General features: G+C 36.4%; 1 protein-coding gene across 4 annotated transcripts in view; it reads right to left on the reverse strand.

Moving 5' to 3' along the window:
* LOC145997188 (oxysterol-binding protein-related protein 2) overlaps window positions 1-20,499 on the reverse strand; it is a 284,976-nt gene that overhangs the window by 215,805 nt on the left and 48,672 nt on the right. For all 4 annotated transcript variants that reach the window (XM_083133909.1, XM_083133910.1, XM_083133907.1 and 1 more), the window contains exons 11-12: window positions 15,275-15,476; window positions 9,938-10,115 (exon numbers count right to left, since the gene is read on the reverse strand). In XM_083133909.1, coding sequence (XP_082990035.1) covers window positions 9,938-10,115; window positions 15,275-15,476 — 380 coding nt within the window. The remainder of the gene's footprint in view (window positions 1-9,937; window positions 10,116-15,274; window positions 15,477-20,499) is intronic.

Below are 20,499 nucleotides of genomic sequence, written 5' to 3' on the forward strand. Positions count from 1 at the left end.
AGCTAAAAAGATGGGAGCCCCTTTCAACATACTAACTTGTGGATGTTGCAAGCATACACATATATTTTTATTGTGATATTTTGGGAGAACACACGAACCCTTAGCCAGTTATTATTTTTCTTCAGTTTGAATTTTTAAGTCCATTTTATGTAGAGATAGGCTTATCAGGACTGGGCCTACAGTTTAATGTGGGATCCAAACCATTGTGCCATGTGCCACCAGGGAGGCCAGATTATTTATTTGTAAATTAGAGATGATCAAGATAACAGTTTCAGCATAACATGTGAAATTCAATATTTTAAATAAAAATAAGAAGTAGATGCACAATGTACAAACCTTCCTTACATTTTCAGATGGATTAAATTTCAGGAGTGCTGGCTTTTCCCACATTGAAAAGGACAACTCGATACAAAACTCATATTGTTATCAGCAATTAGTGCATTTCAATGTCCCTGGACAATATACGATCCTTTCCATGCATTTAAAATGGTATCTATAGTTATTTTTTTCTTTAATCAAGTAATTCAGAATTAGTTTTTAGATCTGATATTATTCTTGAGGTTTAGTCCACAATGTTTGGAACACAAACAAACATCATATATCCCTTTACATATTTACTCTGGTGCTGTTTTCTGTATTTTATGTTCATTACAGGTACATTCCAAGTTTCCAGGATGTCCACAGGAAATCAAGCCATGTCATCGTGAATTTGTTATTTTGGGTTAAGGTTTGTGTGGTGGAGGTGCTTTTTAAACTATTGACTACGTAACAATTAGTGTTTTGCAGAACAATTTCACAATGAATGCCAGCTGTTCTCAGCTTAACACCCACATTGGAACTGAATGATAAAGATTGGAGGCTGCAAAATAGTCATATTTGTAACTTTTCCACTGCTAAAAAACTAGCTTTATATGGTGTTGCCAAATCAACTGATTCACAGTCACATCACGTATATACAGTGTGAATCTGTACCATTCTAATGGGTAAATATTTCCAAAATTATTAGTACACTGCAGCACCTTGCCAACATTGCTTCATAAAAATTCATGAGAAGTAAAACGGCGATAGTTTGAACTTTGTCCTGCCAGAAGGGATGCTACTAGTCATGTAAAGTTGTGTGTTGTGTGTGGTTATCTTCCCCCAAGAAAGTTCTAGGAAACCAGGACACAATGTTGCATAAAAAATAAACTAATTGATTTGCTTTATTTTACTTTGTTTCTTGTGCCACTTTTGGCTAATTTACGAAGATGGGTATGAACGATGATGTGATGAAATTGATTAATAGGCACTCACAAACATCCATCCCCAGGCTGGGATTCAAACCCAGGACCTCTGGCATCGTAGCACGATGTTCTAACCACTAAAACTAAAAGCTTTCTTGCTGTTGTAGGGTGCACCATTCCTTCAATGCTAAAGATTTCCTTTGCTGCATCTGTTCCGTCACAGTTACTGTTGACTTTGTTTTTCTACTTCATGCACAGATGGCTAATTGGAACTGGAGCTGCAGTTTAAAGTGGGATGCGAACCACTTTGTGCCTCCTTGATTACAAGGAGACAATGTTACCACAATGCTATTGGTGATACCCTTGACCCAATTATGAGAGTACCTGTTTCACTGTACTGCACAAGTAATATATATCTTGGTGTTGCAAATTGTTATGAATTAATAATTGATCCTAATATTTATTGTAGTCTATGAAAGTATTGTACATATTAATACAATTCTGGAAGTAAACTCAAAAAATTCTTTCAAGCACTTTAAAAATTGGTTTTAGTGTCAGTGATTACAAATCACTGTCTAATATATCTTTGTTGAACGGAAGGGTATTTGCAGAGATGCCAGGAAAAAGTTTCTTGTGAAATGACACATAATTCCTTCGTGAGAAAATAAAAGTGCATAATTACTGAATCCTTGTTCATATCACTTAATGACAGCCAATAGCGAAAAATTACACTACAAGTCTTCAGTGCATTATTTCAATTTGTCACGTTGTGCATAAATTAATTGGTTCATGAAAAATAAAATATATTGCCAGCAATTGTGTTCCTTTATTGCACACTTAAAACATAAAAAGTATAAAATAGTGTAATTTTATTAGTTTAAAGTTTGTTGCACTTGCAGATCCAGCTAACAAACAATTATTATGAAATGTGTAGAAGCTTTGTCATCTACGTTATACATATGATTGATTGATTGGTTTGGTGTTTTAAGTCCACTTTATGCACAGTAAGGCATTATACATATGACATGAAGAACTCATCAGAGATTCTTTAAGATAGTACAAGTAAATGTACAATGAAACTGTACTAACAGTATTCCTTATGTGGTCCACATAACCACTATATGATATATCCCAAAATACATGGGCTAATAATTATCCTCACATCGTAGTCTTCCCCTACCAACAATTTCACTGAACGTGCAAAATTTTAATTGTGTTCCATACACAAAGAGAGGGAAGGAGGGAAAAAAAGAGGGGAGAAGAGATAGGAATAGGGGAGAAAGTAGATATGAAAAACCACAGATAGATCACTAGGAGAAAAAAATTCCAGCATCTTCCTCCCTCCTTCCAACAAATTAGCAGTTACAAAATAGTTGTCACATCACAAAAGCATGCAGTTCATATCTCATTTTCAGCATTTCTACAACCCAAAATATTTTTATAAATTTTGAAAAATGGCCACATTTATATATTATTTGCATAAAACTTCATGCATGCAACACTATTTCCTTGCATCTGGTATAAGACATAAAACACTAAAAGCTGGCTTCTGCAATTTTGTAACTAGGACTATGCCGATACTGATACTCCTACTATTACCACCGTTACCAATGCTTGTGCTAATTAAAAATTGTTCGCAATACTTCTAAATATTAATGTATAAGTTTTTCATTGGAATAACGCAGATTGGCTTTAAAATATATTTCACAGGACACAATCATTTAATCATAAAATCCATTTCTTCCCACAACCTTGTAAAAATAAAGAAAATTATTAATTTTGCATAACTGTCAGTATATTTAGGTTCAGTGAAAGTGGCATGTTGCATTTTTGTGTACCAGAGAAGTATCAAATAGTATTGGCAATTAAATTCCAACTGCTACCGATACCACTGGTATCAGTCGATACTGATATAATTTTTAAAATTTTTCAAGGTGAATTTATGGTGCCATTTTTTCAAGATGGTGGCGAACCTATAGGTCAGTAAGTAAGTATTGCATTCTCTATTATTGACAGAAATGTTAGGAAAACAGATAAATTGTGTATTGCTATGATTTAAAATAAAAAGACAGCAGAAAACAAATAGAATGCAGATGAACAGAAAACCATTGGCATGTGACAAAAAAGTAAACTGTAGTAATAGCAAGTATATGGAATACACATTGGAAAATGTTTGAAAATACTGAAATTAATGGAAAAAAAACTAAAATATGTGCTAAAAGATAATATATATATGAAAAATAAAAATAGCAATTTTCTACCTTATTTGCAAAAATAATACAAAACAGATTAGAATAATATGAAGGTATGCATTTATCATACCTATACATTCATTCCCTGGTAATGATATTAATAATTTCTGTATTCAGTTTTCCCTCAGTTTCTCCACCTCTGCTTTAATCACTAATTTCGAAACTCAATTTTTTTCTTTGAGGTTTCTCATTATTTTACAGCAATTTGTATTAATACTTATTGTTAGTTACTTTTCCCAACTTTTTTAAAGCGGAACAGGAGCATGCTAAATACTATTGAAAATCTTAGTAACCATGCAAATTACTAAATAAAAAGAACAATAAAAGCTTAATCACAACAAATATTTTTATATAATTGAACTTTTCATAAAAATAAAGCTAGCACAATACTGACAAATCATAAGGAATAAATACAGTTAACTCTAAAATCAAATTACAAAATTTTACATAAATTGCTACTGGCAGCCAAAAATTCCTGCAGTGAATGTTGCAAGCTCTTACATGATCACATTCCACTACGGCCAACTCCTCAAGAGGGAATTAATACATGCTACAAACTCGTAGATCCAACGTCTTCTCCACTCAATTCACGGCATTTCCCTATTTGGAGATATGCAGATTATAGAGTCTTCATTTTTATGAATTTCTACAGAAGGTTGTTGAAGTCCTTGGGACACTATATGAAAATGTTTTACGTAAAGTATGTTATATTTTACTCTAAGCAAGTGTCAGAAAAATATATACAGGGTTATTAAAAAAAACCTCCCTGGTTTAATGATTTTATTGTGGGAAACTTATGGAACATACCGACATTATATGGGTGTACAGACGTGCCTGATGTTCACAAGTTTTTCTTTCAATAGTCTCGCACACCGCTGGTACTACACTTTGCTGCAAGGAGCATGCAATACAACATGTTGACATATGGACAGGAAAGATAGTGTCAAGTAATGCAGCAATTGCAAGTGGCATTATGTCTTCATTCATAAACGCTTTCGGACAATTCTCCAGATGGTTGAGACTCTCAACTTGCTGATTTCTGTGGGCTTCGTTGAAAAGCTTCGCAGACCCAGTCCACATTATTGTTAAATGCTAATGATCGTTCACTGCATTTTCCTTTGCACAGAGAACCCTTAGCCACAAACTGTTTGAACCACTTTTGAATGATTCTCTCTGTTGGTGGCTCATTCTGAATTTCAACCTCCACTGTCATTGCACGGTCATAACAGACTTTGTTTCGTGGAAACTGCAGGATGCAGAATGCCTTCTTTTGTCCTTTCTTTGCATTGCATGCTCCCAGCGGCAAAGTGTGGAACCAACGGTGTGTGGAACTATTCAAATAAAAACTTGTGGACATCAAGCACAGTTGTACATCCAGTGATTATTTAAATTTTTTCGGTGCTTCCAGACATAAAGGAGCATTTTTTGCCTCTGGGGCTTCCTTTGTGTCAGTGAGTAAGTGAGTGAGTGAGGCTTTGTAGATACTGGATAGGTTCGGTAAGTTTCCCACAATAAAATCACAAAACCAGGGAGTTCTTTCTAATAACTAGAGCCCGGAAGTTTGGCAAAATGCCTCTTTTTATTTACTGCATATATTGATAAAAAGTTTCCGGATATACGTTTTTTATGTTGTTTCGAATGTTTTAGAAGCCTTTTCATTTTGCCTATTTGGGACCCCACTGCCTACTTTTAATTATAATGCCTTTTTCTGCCTTTCTCAATGAAATTTGACCATTTTTTTTAAAAAAAATGTTGGCATTTCTTTTTCTTCCGTTTATTACGTGAATAATTTTCGCCTTATTTAAGTAATATTGAACTCACGCATGTTTCAACATTGCTGAAGGAGAAAAGTGTGAGAAAAAAGTATTTCATGCTGAGTTAGGATAGCCTTTCGGTTAACATTTCCTTGTGCATGATTGACTGCTGAAGTGGAGAAGTTGATTTCAAACACAAAGAAGATATTTCTGAAATCTCCCTCTCGAACCCAAAAATTTCAGGAAGTTACGCCTGAGCTTAGTTTTCCTCCGCAACCAGTCTTGACAAGATGGGGAACCTGGATATCAGCAGCTATATATTATGCTAACAACCTTGAAAAAATCAGTGAGGTGATCGATGCTCATCCAGAAAATGAAGCGGCTTCAATTCGTGAAGTGAAAAACTCCTGTGCTATTCAGAACTGAAGAATGAACTGTCGTTTATTTTTGCACATTATGGTGCATTGCCAGAGACAATTACAAAGCTAGAAAAAAGAGGTGAGACTCTTGTAGCATCCATGAAAATCTTCGAGGAATCTATGCAGCAGATGATGGAAGTGCCAGGAGAAAAGGGGTCAGCTGTTGCGGAAAAGTGCAAACGGGTTGTGAGTGCAAATAAGGACTTGAAACAATTGAAAACAATTTGTGATATTCTAAAAGATGAAAATGCTGTTACCAAAATGAGTCCAGCTACATTAGCTTGTTCTATGTATGCTCCAATAACTTCTGTCGAAGTAGAAAGATCATTTTCTATTATGAAAAACATTCTCTCTGACAAACGACTATCAATGAATGTTGAGAACTTAAAAAAAAACCTTGTACGTAGTTATGTGCAATCAAGACGGAGAAAATTGAAATGCTCTTCCCAATGTAGATTTTAACATGTTGCCAGAAATTATATATAAAAGTAAGCGACTTCCAAATGTGCAATTTTTTCGGTTTATTTTGCCTTTTTTTCATTTTTAGTGCCTATTTTCCACATTATAAATGCCCTTTTGCCTGCCTATTTTAACGAAAATAAATGCCTGAACTTCCGGGCTCTACTAATAACCCTGTACGTTTTGTTGAGTAATCATGTACTAAATAAATTTCTGAAGGAAAAACTTTCATCAATTTTGTTATATATTATATTATCAATGTTGTAAGTAAAATACTTGATACTACATACAGTACAAAAAAGTAGTCAGGGTGTCAGTATATGAAGATGGTGTTTGCTGAATACGACATGCAAATTAATGTTCCAGATAAATTTTAAAAAAACTCAGACCTTCTCTTCCTCACAATCTTGACAAGACCTGAAGAGGTCGCCACATGTCCACGTGGGTGTCCTTACAAGAGTTGGCAACACTGAAGTGGCATGCGGTGGCCACATGCCTCGTCAAGATTGTGAGAAAGATAAGGGTTTCTTTACTAAGAAGACGACAAAAATATTTACAAGAAGCATAGAAACAAGATTAGTAAATAAAATAGGCAAAACATACATGCTGGTTTTCATGCAAAGACTAGATGTTAAAAAAAAAAAAATATGTCAGGTATAGAGCAAATGCCTGGATGAATATTTATAAAAAGATATGTCCACAAAGCCAGTGAAATGTAATGCTCCATGTTAATGTTGAGAAATATACAATGCTTAAGTTACACCCCTTGCCCACTACACAAACAGTTCAGATGGTAGAGAAGAAGCTCAGAATAACATACATGCTAGAACCACCATTTTCAACCAACTGCTACAAAAGATCATTTATTGCGGTAAAAATTGATGCATGTATTTCTGAAGAAAGACAATCTACAAAGATAACACAGCCGAGTGAAAAATTCAGTAGTTTCGCTCAGATAGTGGAGGATGGGTACAGAATATCAAGCTTTTCAATAAACCGGGCAACTTTCAAGCTACACCAAGAAAACAAAATTGAAAGTTATTACAAGAGAACATAGATTTTACATTTTTCAGGGGACCAAGATGAACAAACAAACTTAATATGGTCGTAAATGTAAAATCAGGGATTTTTTCCTTTAAACTTTTTTCCTCCATTGGAACCATGAGGATTGAATATTTAATGTAGAAGCATGTAGAATATGGAAATATAAAATAGGAATACTATTTAATTGCTTGATCTTATGATCTTTGAAATTTACTTCTAGGTGACGAACTATGATTTGAGATGGTGGTGGCATGTTACTAAAATATTTGGGTAGAAATGCAAGAATGCAGATTCTGACTTTTTCACACACAAAATTCTCTTTCAAAGGTTTTTCTTTTTTCATTTTTTCCAGTTGATTATAGTGCATGTCTTACGTTGTAATGAACTGCATAATTAAAATGAAATTAACCAGCCATGTGAATCCAGTGAAAAGCTATTTTATAACTTTTGGAATGCACTAAGGGCAAGCATCAGTTACAGTGTTTATTGTTTATGGAAAGTTTGCACATATTGTCCCTTCCTCCAAGTCCATGGTGAATTTTCAAAGCTCTAAACAAAGCAAAATGTCTGAAGCCACTGTTACCTGTACAATCCAAAGTGGTCTGATCTGTGTGGTGTTGCTCACTTTCACATCACTTCGGTGCTTTGTGGCATTCACAACTTCCAAATTTAAGCATTGAAGTTTGCACTACTGACTATGTATCTGTTAAAAGATTATTTTCAGCACATAAGATGATCCTCACAGACAAAATTGGGGAGTTTCAGTGTTGATAACACAAAAAAATATTTTTGCCTAACTATACGGCAAAGAGTAGATTTTAATAGCAAATTTCCAATGGTTCTGCCATCGCCATAGGGTTAGGCAACACAGATAACGTTATGCAAGATAGTACATATTTCAGGATATAGATGTCCCATTTTCATTGCCAGTGAATTTTGAACTATTTTAAGTTTTCTTGAACCTACTTCAAGATTTTTCCAGACTAACAAGATTTTTCGAGCCTAATAAGATTTTTAAGATCTATTTTAGGATTTTTAGAGCCAATATTAGGAGCCTAAAACCACACTTTTTAGAACCTAAAAATCCGAGGTCTAGTTATAATACAATGAACGACTTTGAATGGTTACAATTTTCAAGTATTGGTATTGGTGGGAATCAATAAAAGTATCGGATTTGGTTCAAAGTAGTCCAGTCAACACCAAAATTTTGTGCTCAACAAAGATCAAAGCCTGGACTGCTAGCACCAAATTCAAGAGCTATAAACTATTCGGCTATGTGGGAAACTGGATTTGTCACATCTGTAGATTTCACCGTCGTTTCCCGCAACATGACGTTCAATTAATTTCACTGGTAAGGTAAAGTTCCGTGCAATGAAGGCACATTTAGGAGATGAGTGGGTAGGGCACCTCACATTCTTGATCTCAGTGATTTTTGAAGTGTGATCAGGACCACGATCTGGCAGCCTTTACTTTAAAGGGTTAACCCCGTACCCATTAATTTGAGGCTGGGGACAAGACCGGAAGAATTCTAGCCTTAGATCACCCACCCTGGGAATCAAGCCTGGGTCTCCTACGTAGCAGTCAGACCACAACGGTTACTGGGCTGATGGAAAAGGTTTTCCCTGCACCATGAGGCAGCAATTAACGTGCCATTTCTTGAAAACTACAAATGATAATTCAGTACTGTATTTTGCGATCATTAATACGGTACGACATACTCGAATTACAAAAATGATATCCATTGTTACTAATATTAAAAAGTAAAGACTGAAAATGTCCTTTGTTTCCTTCTGAGTATTATTCTGGATTTTTATGTAAGTTGATAACACTGCTTACCTTACACATTGTTGTTATTTTTTCCCAAGAAGTATCAGTCTATTTTCAATGAAACTTCGCATGGTTATAGGAATGTACCACTGCTACATACCTACATATTTCATTTACTTTGGTCTATTGTGGTGGCCACAGAGGAATGCTGAATACCAATTTCTTTCTCAAATTTCTTCTTCCTTTAACTTTCATTACTGTACATACAGTACGTATAAATTTCATCTCTCCATGAGAATTAGTTCTTCAGCTACGTTTTTACATCGCAGCAAGTTTGAAAAGTGCATGCTTGAAAAGTTCTTGTCCAGAGAGGCTATACATGCATACAAGGTTCCATCCCATAAAGCTTAAACAATAGAAGGTAGCTGTGACTATCTCAGCTGCTAAACAACAGAGCATGAGTCAGAAGACAGGGCTGTACCAATGCCCATGCTGATTTATTGGCGAATACCAGTGGTATTAGTATCATAAACTATCAGTCAACATTTAATCAACAATACTAGCTAATACTTTTTCACCGTTCGGGTGTTTCGCAGAGTATGCAAAAATGCCACATGACACTTTTGTGGAGACTAACATATAAGCATGAATGGTGATATGATGAAATTGATGAAGAGCCACTCACAAACACACCCATGCTCAGGCTAGGATTCGAACTCATGATCCCTGGCATTATAACACACTGTATTAACCACTCGGCAGCTATGCAATTCATTGGAAAACATTTGGATAGGCTGCTATTGTGTTTCCCTTGATAATTCGCCACTGGTTTCAGCTACAATGAATGATGGTAGGAAGGATCACAGCTGAAAAGTACCACCAAGGGTGTTCTGTAACCCTGGACCACTTTCCAAAAGAAAACCTTTTTGTTAGTCAACTATCTACTTATGTGCAGAGGAAAGTATTGTGGGAACCTCATTGTTGTGAATCACACCATGCACAGAAAATCCTTCACTTACCTTCCTTGCTGCCTTCTCTGGGGTCTTCTGGGGTGGTGCCTCTTCCCAGCACACCTACAGGAACTTATTCTTGAGCACGTAGATGGGGACCTGGTTAGATTCGAGGCCGGAAAACTAACTAACGTATCACTGTCCGATGCTATTGAAGCAGCAGTTACTAAAGTGTCACTGTCCGAGTCTAGAAGATGAAAAAATATATTTCCATTTCATTGTCTTATTAACTTAATTTGTTTGAAATATTTCTATATGTTATCTGTAAGTGTAAAAACTATACAAAAAAAATAATTATAATACTGATGTTTCACAAAATTCCCATTCGTTGAATTTAATTGTTGTTTTAAGTCCACTTTATGCACAGAAAGGCTAAGGGACTGGACCTACAGTTTAAAGTGGGATCAAAACCAATTTAACATGTGCCTCCACTGCGTATCAAACCTGGGAGTTCCCATTTGCGTCGTCAGTTGTAATAGAATTAAATGAAGAATCAACAAGTCAAAACTTCACCTTGAAATGGGACACACAAGATTTTTTAAACATTTATTTAGTGTTGCTATTCTGGCACATTTTACTAATCACGACAATGAGTATTGATTGAATATATGATGAAACTCACAAGGAACACTCATGCCCAGGTCAGGATTCGAACAAGGGACCCTTGGCACAATAGCATGCTCTGCTCATCAAAAATGGCAAATTATTTGGCACATGACAAGTTCTGCTGTGGGCATTTCTTTGTGACTATCCATTCATAAATTTCATCACTATTCATCATTACTTTTGAAATAAATCAAAAAGTGGCACTAAATTTTAAAAAAATACAAAACTGCATGTAACATCTGCTAATTAAACCATTTCCACCTCTCCCAGTTAATCACACAAACGATGATGTAAAGTTTCTCCGGTGTTTATTCACAATAAAAATGACTCTTCATTCCCTTAGAGGCAAACAACAAGACTTAAAAGTACTATTTTGAGCAAATGTAGGAAAGCTATAGAATGTGTAATCCAATCCAATCCCATATGTACCTACATTTTAATCTATGGATTTTCTCATCTAGCATTAAACTCTGCTACCACTAATATTCGTTCAATATACCTCGAACATTTAAAGAAACACTGAAGGAAATAATAATATTAGCACTGAAAGCTCCTTTCTTCAATTACAGTTGCTAAAATTCCACACACGATAAAACAGCATTGGATCGGAATACTACCATCTCAACATCTGGGACTGCAAAACTGCAGTAACCAAAACTCTACAGGTTAGTCAATAACCAGAAGTGTATCATCTACTAGATTTCACATCATAACAAATCAAGAGTATTCTGCTTGAATTATGGTTGGGCTGACACAGATGCATCAGTTAGGAAGTATAGGTTGGAATTTATTTACATGGGCAGATATTTTTCCTGTATTTGGTCTTTCTGAGATCCACAGAAATGCCATACAATACTTTTGTGGAATGCAATCATCGTCGAAATTACGCAAAATTCAAAATTTCCATTTATTTTGCACCAATAGTATGTGAAAACTTACTGTATTTTGTGGTTGCATTGCAAAACTATGTGTGTATTATACTTATAATTGGTGAACACACTAATATTATTAAATATTTTCAACACAATATTATTATTAATGTTACAATTTTCAAGCATTAACATTGGTGAGAATGGTGAGAGTACCAGCATGAATATTGGTTCAAAGTAGCATCAGCTCAACCCTGGTCTTAATCTCAGAATTTAAATGTCCAACCACTTAATTATGCACAGGTGGAACAACAGGATGTCTACAATTTTGTTAAAACAAAGTGTCCTGACTTTTCCAGGTCTTCCAGACCAAGAACGAAAATTTTCCAGATTAAGTCATTAGGGCAATACATGTATTTACACATTTGTACAAGAAGGTCACTATATTTTAGTTCAACACAACATTTTAAAACCCACTAAATGAAGTTTAAAATAGTAATGAGAAGGAAAACTGAACACAAATTGACTGTTGGGATAGGGGCATCAGGGGGTGAGTTTTTACGCAATACTTATCATGTATTGGCTAATGATAAACATTTTTTTTATATAAAAAATCATAATTACAGCATAAATAATACATAATTATGGCTGAGCCGATACCGATACATTGGTGAGTATCGGTTGATTTTCTTTTACCAATACCAAAGATTTTCAGTGGCTAGAAGAGCGGGCAAAGGCAACAGCTCGTCTCAACATTTGTCCTTTTTAAAAGTTCATTCACCCGTCCTTGTGACAGACTGGGAGACCAGCACTGGAAGTTCCATAGATTATCCTAGAAACACTGGATAAAACCTCACCCTCCTGGGAAGCAGATGGAAAGATCAAAGGCATGGGTAAATGAAAGCTGAACCCAAGCATGACTATGCAGGCATGTAACTGCTCAGTTAACGCTGTGGGAAATAAACCATTCATTGTCAATTCTTGCTTGAAGCTCGTGGTGGTAAGATAGGTAGATGTTTTAACCCCCTGCCGCACTAATGCCAATTCAGGTAGTTGCGGAGTTCTTGGAAAAGAGGGATGAAGGTCACTGTGAAATTAGCTTTGTTTTATCTATGTTCAAGCACGAAGGGGAATCAGAAATTTATGCTTATCCTCTTCACTTCTGTCTTTCATGTGACTACCGGTATCGGTGAATGATGGCTATTTATTTCTGCCGAAAGCCGGCTCCCGTGGCAGAGTGGTTAGCACATCACGCTACAATGACAGGGTTCGGATCTAGGCATGGACAACGATGTTTTGGAGTATCCATTCGTCAATTTCATCACATCATCACTCATCCCCATCTTCGCAAATTAGTCAAAAGTGGCACAAAAAGCAAAGTAAAATAAAGCAAATCAAACAATCAATCAATAATTTCCACCGAAATTAGATTGGGAACATACGGCTTTCAATGACAGTACTAAGAAAGATAAGCTAATCGGGACTGGACCTACATTTTAAAGTTGGACCCGAACCACTATGTGCCTCCACTGAGTATCAAACACACGATCTATTGATTTCAAGGCGACGACGACACCATCGGGGAGGCATCTCTAAAGATTTATGTACACTGTGTACATAAAATATTTATCAGGAACTTTACTTTTAATCAAATGGACGTACCATTATTCATTTTTTTTAATAACTATTCAATTTTTTACTTCTTGGACATAAATTTCCTTGCCATGACTGTTGTTTTTACACAAATTTTAGCGCTCTTAACTATACGTAAGCTAGATGATGAATATTTACTGTTTTATTTCTGATTTTCTAGCTTTTTTTTACTATTTATGTAATAATATTTTTTAGTCAAGATAGAAAGAACAAAATAGTATTAACGTTGTCTTTCCTCCATTTCTTAGTCTGTGGTTACATACAACAATACTCCATATGGATCGAAGAAATTAAGTATTAATTAATTAATTTTCATATTATTACAAATAATTATATTAACATATTAAGTAGAAACAATTTTATTATTATATTTAAGAGACACTTGGCTCGGACTGGCTCCACAAATTATATATTTGTAAATACGTGCCTAGTGATGTGATGAGTTAGTATGACTCAGTAACTAGCCTTTGTTATTTTGAACTGGAATTGTACAAGTATTGGTATCTGTTTCGGTAGGTATCGGTATCAGCAAGTGGTGGTATCCGATCAGCTCTATACATAATTATAGTAAAATTTAGTAATATATGTATTAATCCTAATGTATACCAAACACAAACCAGCAGTTGCAACAAAAAAGTGGTAAATGCCAATAGCCACTTACTGCAGTAGATTTCTCGTTGAAAATAGTTCAACATTAGACCCTTTTTCCTACAGTACTATTGTAATTGCCAGTACTACTCAGTACATCAAACTGCAGCAAAGTTTGTCCACAACACATTTAAAATTTCTTGCTTGTCCTTTTCTTTTTTGTTCAAGAATTTTATTTTTAGTTCACTTCCACAAAAATATTGATTTTTTCAAGAAATATACCAAAATTTCCCTGATATTTCCATGACTTTTCCAAGGATTTCCAGACTGGTAGACACTGTGAAACCCACTACACAAAGTTAAAAGAAATAACGAGATGGAAAACTAAACAGTAATTAACTGTTGTATAGAGGCACCAGGAGTGAGCTTTTATGTAATACTTGCCACATGATAAACAAAGAATTTTATTTATATAAAAATCATAACAATTACAGCATAAATAATACATAACTAGAGTAAAATTTTAAAATATATGTTTTAATCCTAATATCAACCCAAAAATTGCAACAAGAAGATGGTGAATGCCAATATCCACTTTCAATAGTAGATTTCCTACTTGAAAATAATTCAAAACACGACCCCTCTTCCTAGAGTATTCAATATCCAATTTTAACACAACTGCCAGTAATACACAGAATATTAAACTGTAGTGTAGTTTGTACACAACAAATTAAAATTTATTACAAATTTATATGTAAAAAAACTGCCTTGGTATCAGATCTAGTGTTTTTGTTACATGGAAAAGAGGCCTAATTGTGTTATTATGCTGTGCTAACTACTTTACCAAACAGGTGGTCTGCTTTGGTAAAACTGAGCCATCAGGAACACGTGTTTGTAGTGATTTTAACCCTAGAAATCTAACGTATCGTAAAACCTATGATCCAAGTTGACCATATTTCACCGTACACCACTTAGCCAGTGAGCAATGGACTCGTCCGCTCAGTTCCGCTCACCACGTTGCCTTTTGTGTCGGTTTATGGCAGACTCAGTTGTCAACCGGCTGCCAGTATAGTTGTTTTCAGAATGGCCTTGTACATTTTATGACACGTTAGCTTCTCCGCCTGGATTTTTGCAAACTTTTAATTTTTTCATTATTGTGTATAGTTTGTGAAGTTTTTAGTGAGGGTTATGTTTTGATTTAATTAAAGTTCGAATTATTTATATGCACCAAAAATGAATCCACAAAACCAGCCACGCATAATCTGCGGAATTTGCGGCAAAGAGGATGAAGACATCATTGTACTACTGCCACTGCAACAAGCCGATCTGTGGGGAGCATCAGGGAAAATGCTGTGTGCACTGCACTGATGAACTATAAAACAGTTTTTTTGTAACCAAAATGTTTGTCAAGGTGTATTCTAACAAGTCATGTTCATTAAAATACAATTTTTTTAAAACCTATTGGTTGTCATAGTTTTTTTTTAACCCCCTCGTAAATTTTACGATACGTTAGCTTTAACGAAACTTTTCATACACGTTAGCTTTCTAGGGTTAATAGTGTAGCAGAAGAGAGTTAGAAAAAATTATATCAATCTGTATTTATTACATTAAATACAAAATTGAACAGTACCTGCATCAAAGGCATCATAGAATTCATCATCTGAAGTATCGTAATACCGTGGACTTCGAGCTTGATTAGGAGAAACGAGTGGGGAAGACAAATGCGACACCATAGACTGTTCCAACTCATGATGTTCCTTTGCTAGAACATGGAGTGCTTCTTCCAAGACACGGCATTTCTCCTGTTCCTGTTTTAGCTGCAGCATGCGTACCTACAATTCAAGCAATTGCAAAATGTATTAAAGACCCAACTAATATTAACAAGGAAAGTACAAGGAAACACTGTTAAATTCACTTGCACATCATAAAACAAAACAAGAGTACTGCAAAAATGGCAAAATACTTGATCCACATATTACTTTTGGCAACATCTGTCAACATTAACCACCCACTGTTTTCTTGTCTTGAGATACACAATGATGTACATGTATTTTCAAATGCACTGTAATACTTTGCGCTATAAATAAGATTATTACATATAATCTTAATATACAGAGCACACAACTTGAAATAAAATGTTTCAAAGTTTTCACAAACTTCTTGCTTGCATTAACAAGTCCTCTCACTTATCAAGTAATGACTATGAACTTCATTCACATTCATGGATGTGAAGTACACATTCCCTGATGATGTAAACAGGAAGCTTCGGAAATATTTTGTTTCAATTTCTGTGCTATGTATACTTAGATTATAATTTTAATCTAAACCATAATGTGGTACCATACAGTTAATTCTGTTTTGTTGCCTTATTGCATGTAAGCTTGGACACGAATGGTGCAGCTGGTTGCAAACTTCCTTGCTAGGGGTCGCTTCTGTTTCACTTGGTACATTGGATGTTGCCTTGGTTAGCATTTATCTCCTGGACCCTCACGGCCCTGTATTCCCATTGAATCTGGTGCCTTTTCAAGCGTGCATTTTTCAAACTGCTGCAAAGTCCAAAAAAAGTTGAGAACTAATTGCATGGCTTTTAGCAGAAGTAAAATTTGCACATTGTGCCACCCAGTAATTAGTGTTAAAGCAAGAAGAAATAGATTTTTTTTAATGTGGCCTACTCAATAAACCGAAGTGAATGAAAAAATGTAGTATGTAGCGGTGGTTCATTCCTACAACCACACAAAGTTTCATTCAAATCGGATTGATACTTCTTGAGTAAGAAAATAATAACCTCATATAAAGCAGCAGTGTTGCCAGCTTTGGGACAATGTCCAGAATTTCACTTCTAGCATCAATAGATGCCGGATAGGCCAAATTTGGAGGAAAGTACAACAAAAAACCACTCTATGAGGATATGTAAGGCTCATGAGGAAACTTTGAAAAAAAAATGGAAATCATAGTGTTCCAAAATTTTGCATAAGTACTGAAAATTTTGAAATTTGTGCCTTTACCCGGCTTCACCCCGTGAACCTTTAATCGTTGGATGTTACTTAAAATATTACCTTTTACGCACTCTTACATTTAGAATTTAAATTGTTAAAAAAGATGCATTGGTTGAGTAGAATCTACAAAAAAGACAGAACTGAAATATAGGGTATAGTTTACAAGAAATCGCATGTTAGTTGCTGCCGCTTGCTAACACGTGACCAGGGCAAATCTTAACAATCAGGCTTTTGTCCCCACGTTTCCCCTGAATCCTTAGTTCTCAAACATTGACTTAAAATATTGCTTTTTACTCAATCTTGTTTGTAGAATTTATTGTTTTCAAAAAGATGCAGAAGTTTTATACATCCATCTCATAACAACCCAGGAGTAACAAAGGAAAAATAAGGACTTTTTCAAACTTTGCTTGTTAATAGTATGTAGTAACAATGGATATATTGTTTTGTAATTCGAGTATGTCACACTTTCATATACAGGGTGTGTTCGGTGAACAATGTATATAATTAGTGTTTTTATTTTACTTTCCTTTTTTGTGTATATGCCTCAAGTGAAAAATGATTTTATATAATGTGTGAGTTATTCATGTGTGAAGTGTGTGGGAGTAAAGAAACTGTGGAACCTCCCGCATACTTGATTACGGGAACTTACACCCACAAGTAAATTCGGGAACGTCCCGAGAGTTGAGCCAGGCTCTTGGCTTGGGCGTTGCCAGGAGAAAAGGATAGTTGTCATCAAAGAGTCGTCGTGAGAGGAACTGTGACACATGCGTGCGGTTACAAGTGCACTGTAGAGACATTCTACAGCCGAATAGACATTCCTTCGTGTATATTGTTTAGTTATTGTATAGTCCTTCGTATATATGTATTGTAGACATTAAATGTATGTATATGTCGTCTTTGTGCACCTGTTACTTAACCAGACACCATGCGTGAACCGACGAATTTAGGATAATTCGAGCCAGGCTGGAGTTCAGCCAGTTAGCCAATGTAGTGCGGGGCTTTCTGGAAACTGACACTCAACAGGGTGTTACTAAAGTTCGTTTCCAATGCTTACGAGGAGATTCTACAAGTGAAAATAAACACAAAAGTTCATGTGACAAAATGCCGAAAACGGCACCCATCCAGAATTATTGAAGTGGGAAAATTATGTTTACAAGGAAATAGTGGCACAACGGCCAACCATATGACCGTGGCGAAGGGCGTTCCAAAAAGAAATGTGGCATGCTTTATTCAAAAATGCACATGGCAGTTCTGCGAAGTTGATGCGCAAGGGATTCCCCAAAGGACGTGGGTGGGTCTGTTGAAGTCATGGGGGTAGAGAAGTGTTAGCAAGATGTTATTTCCACGGAAAGTGATATGTGGAGACTGATAACTAAGAAGGAAGCGAATATCCGTAGTGGACATCACCATTACATTAAAAAACAAAGATGGTGGTGGTGCTGTGCTAGGTTGCATATGTGTCGACATGCTCACTGTGTGCAGTGGAGGTGCCGAGGGAACCACATCACAGACAATGTTCAAACTGTCTGCCATTAACTTCCACACAGAGATGACAACTCCGAATCAACGATTGTCTAGTGCGAGCAAACAATCCCTCGGTGTCTGCTATCGTCGCTGCGGCGACATTAATGCATACAACGAGATCCTCGTGTTTCGTATACGAGGCGTTTCATCTCTCCCAATACAAAGAAGTTCAGGGGAGTGATGTAAAGGCGATCTTGCTGGCCACGGCACAGGCCCACCCAAACCAATACACCGATTGTGGAAAAAGCCATTGAGGAAGTGACGCACATTTTGGTCGAAATGTGGTGGTGCACCATCGTGTTGCAACCATAGTCCTTGCCTCAGTGCCAAGGGCACGTCCTCCAACAGTTCAGGCAAAATATCACGAAGAAATGCATGATATGTACCACCACACAGGCGAACAGGGAAAACGTATGGCCCAATCAAATGGTCATGTACTATCCCACACCACACATTAACCGCTAACCTGTGCTGATGGTGTGCCACGAGAATTGCATGTGGATTTGCAAAATCCCAAACATGACTGTTTTTACTATTTAACATGCCCGTCTTGGTGAACATTGCTTCATCAGTCCACAACACCCTGTTCACAAAATTAGAAATCTTAATGTGTACAATGTATACGATTTAGATTGTGATGTTTGTAAATATCAGAAGATAGTCCCTGTTTCAGATACTTTTTCCAACCCAATTTCTATTCAGAAGCCATCAATTTATTGAATTTGTAAAATTTGTTAAGCATTTCACTTGAATTACTGTGTAAATAACTTGAAAGTTGCCAACACTGTAGCTCTCAACACTGGTGATGTAATTCGAGACAGACATTCCTCTTCCCGGAAAAATAAGAGCTCGCCCTTTCCACCTATTGCCTCAACCCCTAATGTCAAATTTTTGACGAGTTTTAAAATTTGCGAAATACAAAAGAATTTGTAATTTAAGTGACCTACAAGGAATTTAGAGTAATGATAATGGTTTCTTTTAGTTATTTTATCATTATTAATTATCAGTATCCTTGTGATCTTCTTTATGTGCTCATGAAGACACACATTAGTTATTGGTCTGCTGGCAATGTTTCCTTCTGCTTTTCAAGAAGCACTAAGAAGCTCAGCTTTTCTGTGAGGGTTGAAGCCCATTTCTCCAACAAGATTTCGCCATATGTTCCATTGGGAGCATATGATTTCCAGTGTTGGTGGCGCAAGCAGAGAATTTGCTGCTTGCAACGGGCTGCTGAAGGAGTTGGAAGCCGTAAAAATCTTGTGAAATCGATTGCGATGGAAACTAAATAAGGCTAAAACATTAAGTACATTAAATAATATTTTAATAGTGCAAGCAGTGCTTGCATTGCTTGTACTATATCTTCGCCGCTGGTATATCATATTTGTAAACAAATAAACATGTACCCTATAGATGTTGAAATAAACAAAAAATTGTAAAAACAGAAGTTACCGATGTTGCAAGGTAAAGTACCATATACCGTATTTGTAAACAAATAAACATGTACCCCATAGATGTTTATTTTGAGTGACGTAAAAAAATTAAAATTCTATGCAAATCCACGGAGTGGAGTCGGCCGTCTCCACCATGTAGCGTGACATCGGGTAAGGTATGTGATCGAGTCATGCCAGGACGTAGCTCAGATAAATACGATAGGTTTTGTTTGACTTAGCTAACCACCTAGGATTGTTGGGAGCCTGTGGTGTTGAACGCTACTCACCCTTTGCTGTAGGTTTGGCCCTCGACTTCTGACGTCGGCAATGGTTGCACGGTGACAGGTGCCTGCTGGAGAGATCGAAGGTGGCGATAAGAGACGGCAGGCAATTCGGCGACTTGATTGTAAATGGACTGCAGATTCTTCGGCTGGCTTAATCCGGACTGCTTATGGACTTCTTGCTTGTTGCCACCTCGTAACGTCGCGATCTCTCAGCAGGCCGTCGTCGTCTTCTCGTCAATCAGTTTGGTGGTGATATTGGAGCGAAGTGAGAGATCGATTTACCGTCTCCAGGGGTTTTATACTTTGGATTTGAGTCATGACTTGGTGGACTTTGCACCTCCAGCTGTGCACCTGGGGTATCCCTGGATGCAGATGGAATTTTACAGTGGAGGTGCACTCACTGCTGGCTAGGGCCGTTGCCTTGCTGACTGTGCAGAGCCAAGTGGAAAATTCTTGTTGCTCGGCTCTGCATCCGGTGGAATGTGGGGTGAATGAGCGTTCAACTTGCGAGCTTCAGAGCGATGTTTGAGGCAAATTAATGTTTCTACCTTTATGCTCCCAATTCCTTCATCATTATGTAAACAAAAAATTGTAAAAACAGAAGTTACCGATGTTGCAAGGTAG

Source organism: Lepisma saccharinum, chromosome 13 (assembly GCF_977018435.1).
Source record: "Lepisma saccharinum chromosome 13, izLepSacc3.1, whole genome shotgun sequence".
NCBI classification, from domain to species: Eukaryota; Metazoa; Arthropoda; class Insecta; order Zygentoma; family Lepismatidae; genus Lepisma; species Lepisma saccharinum.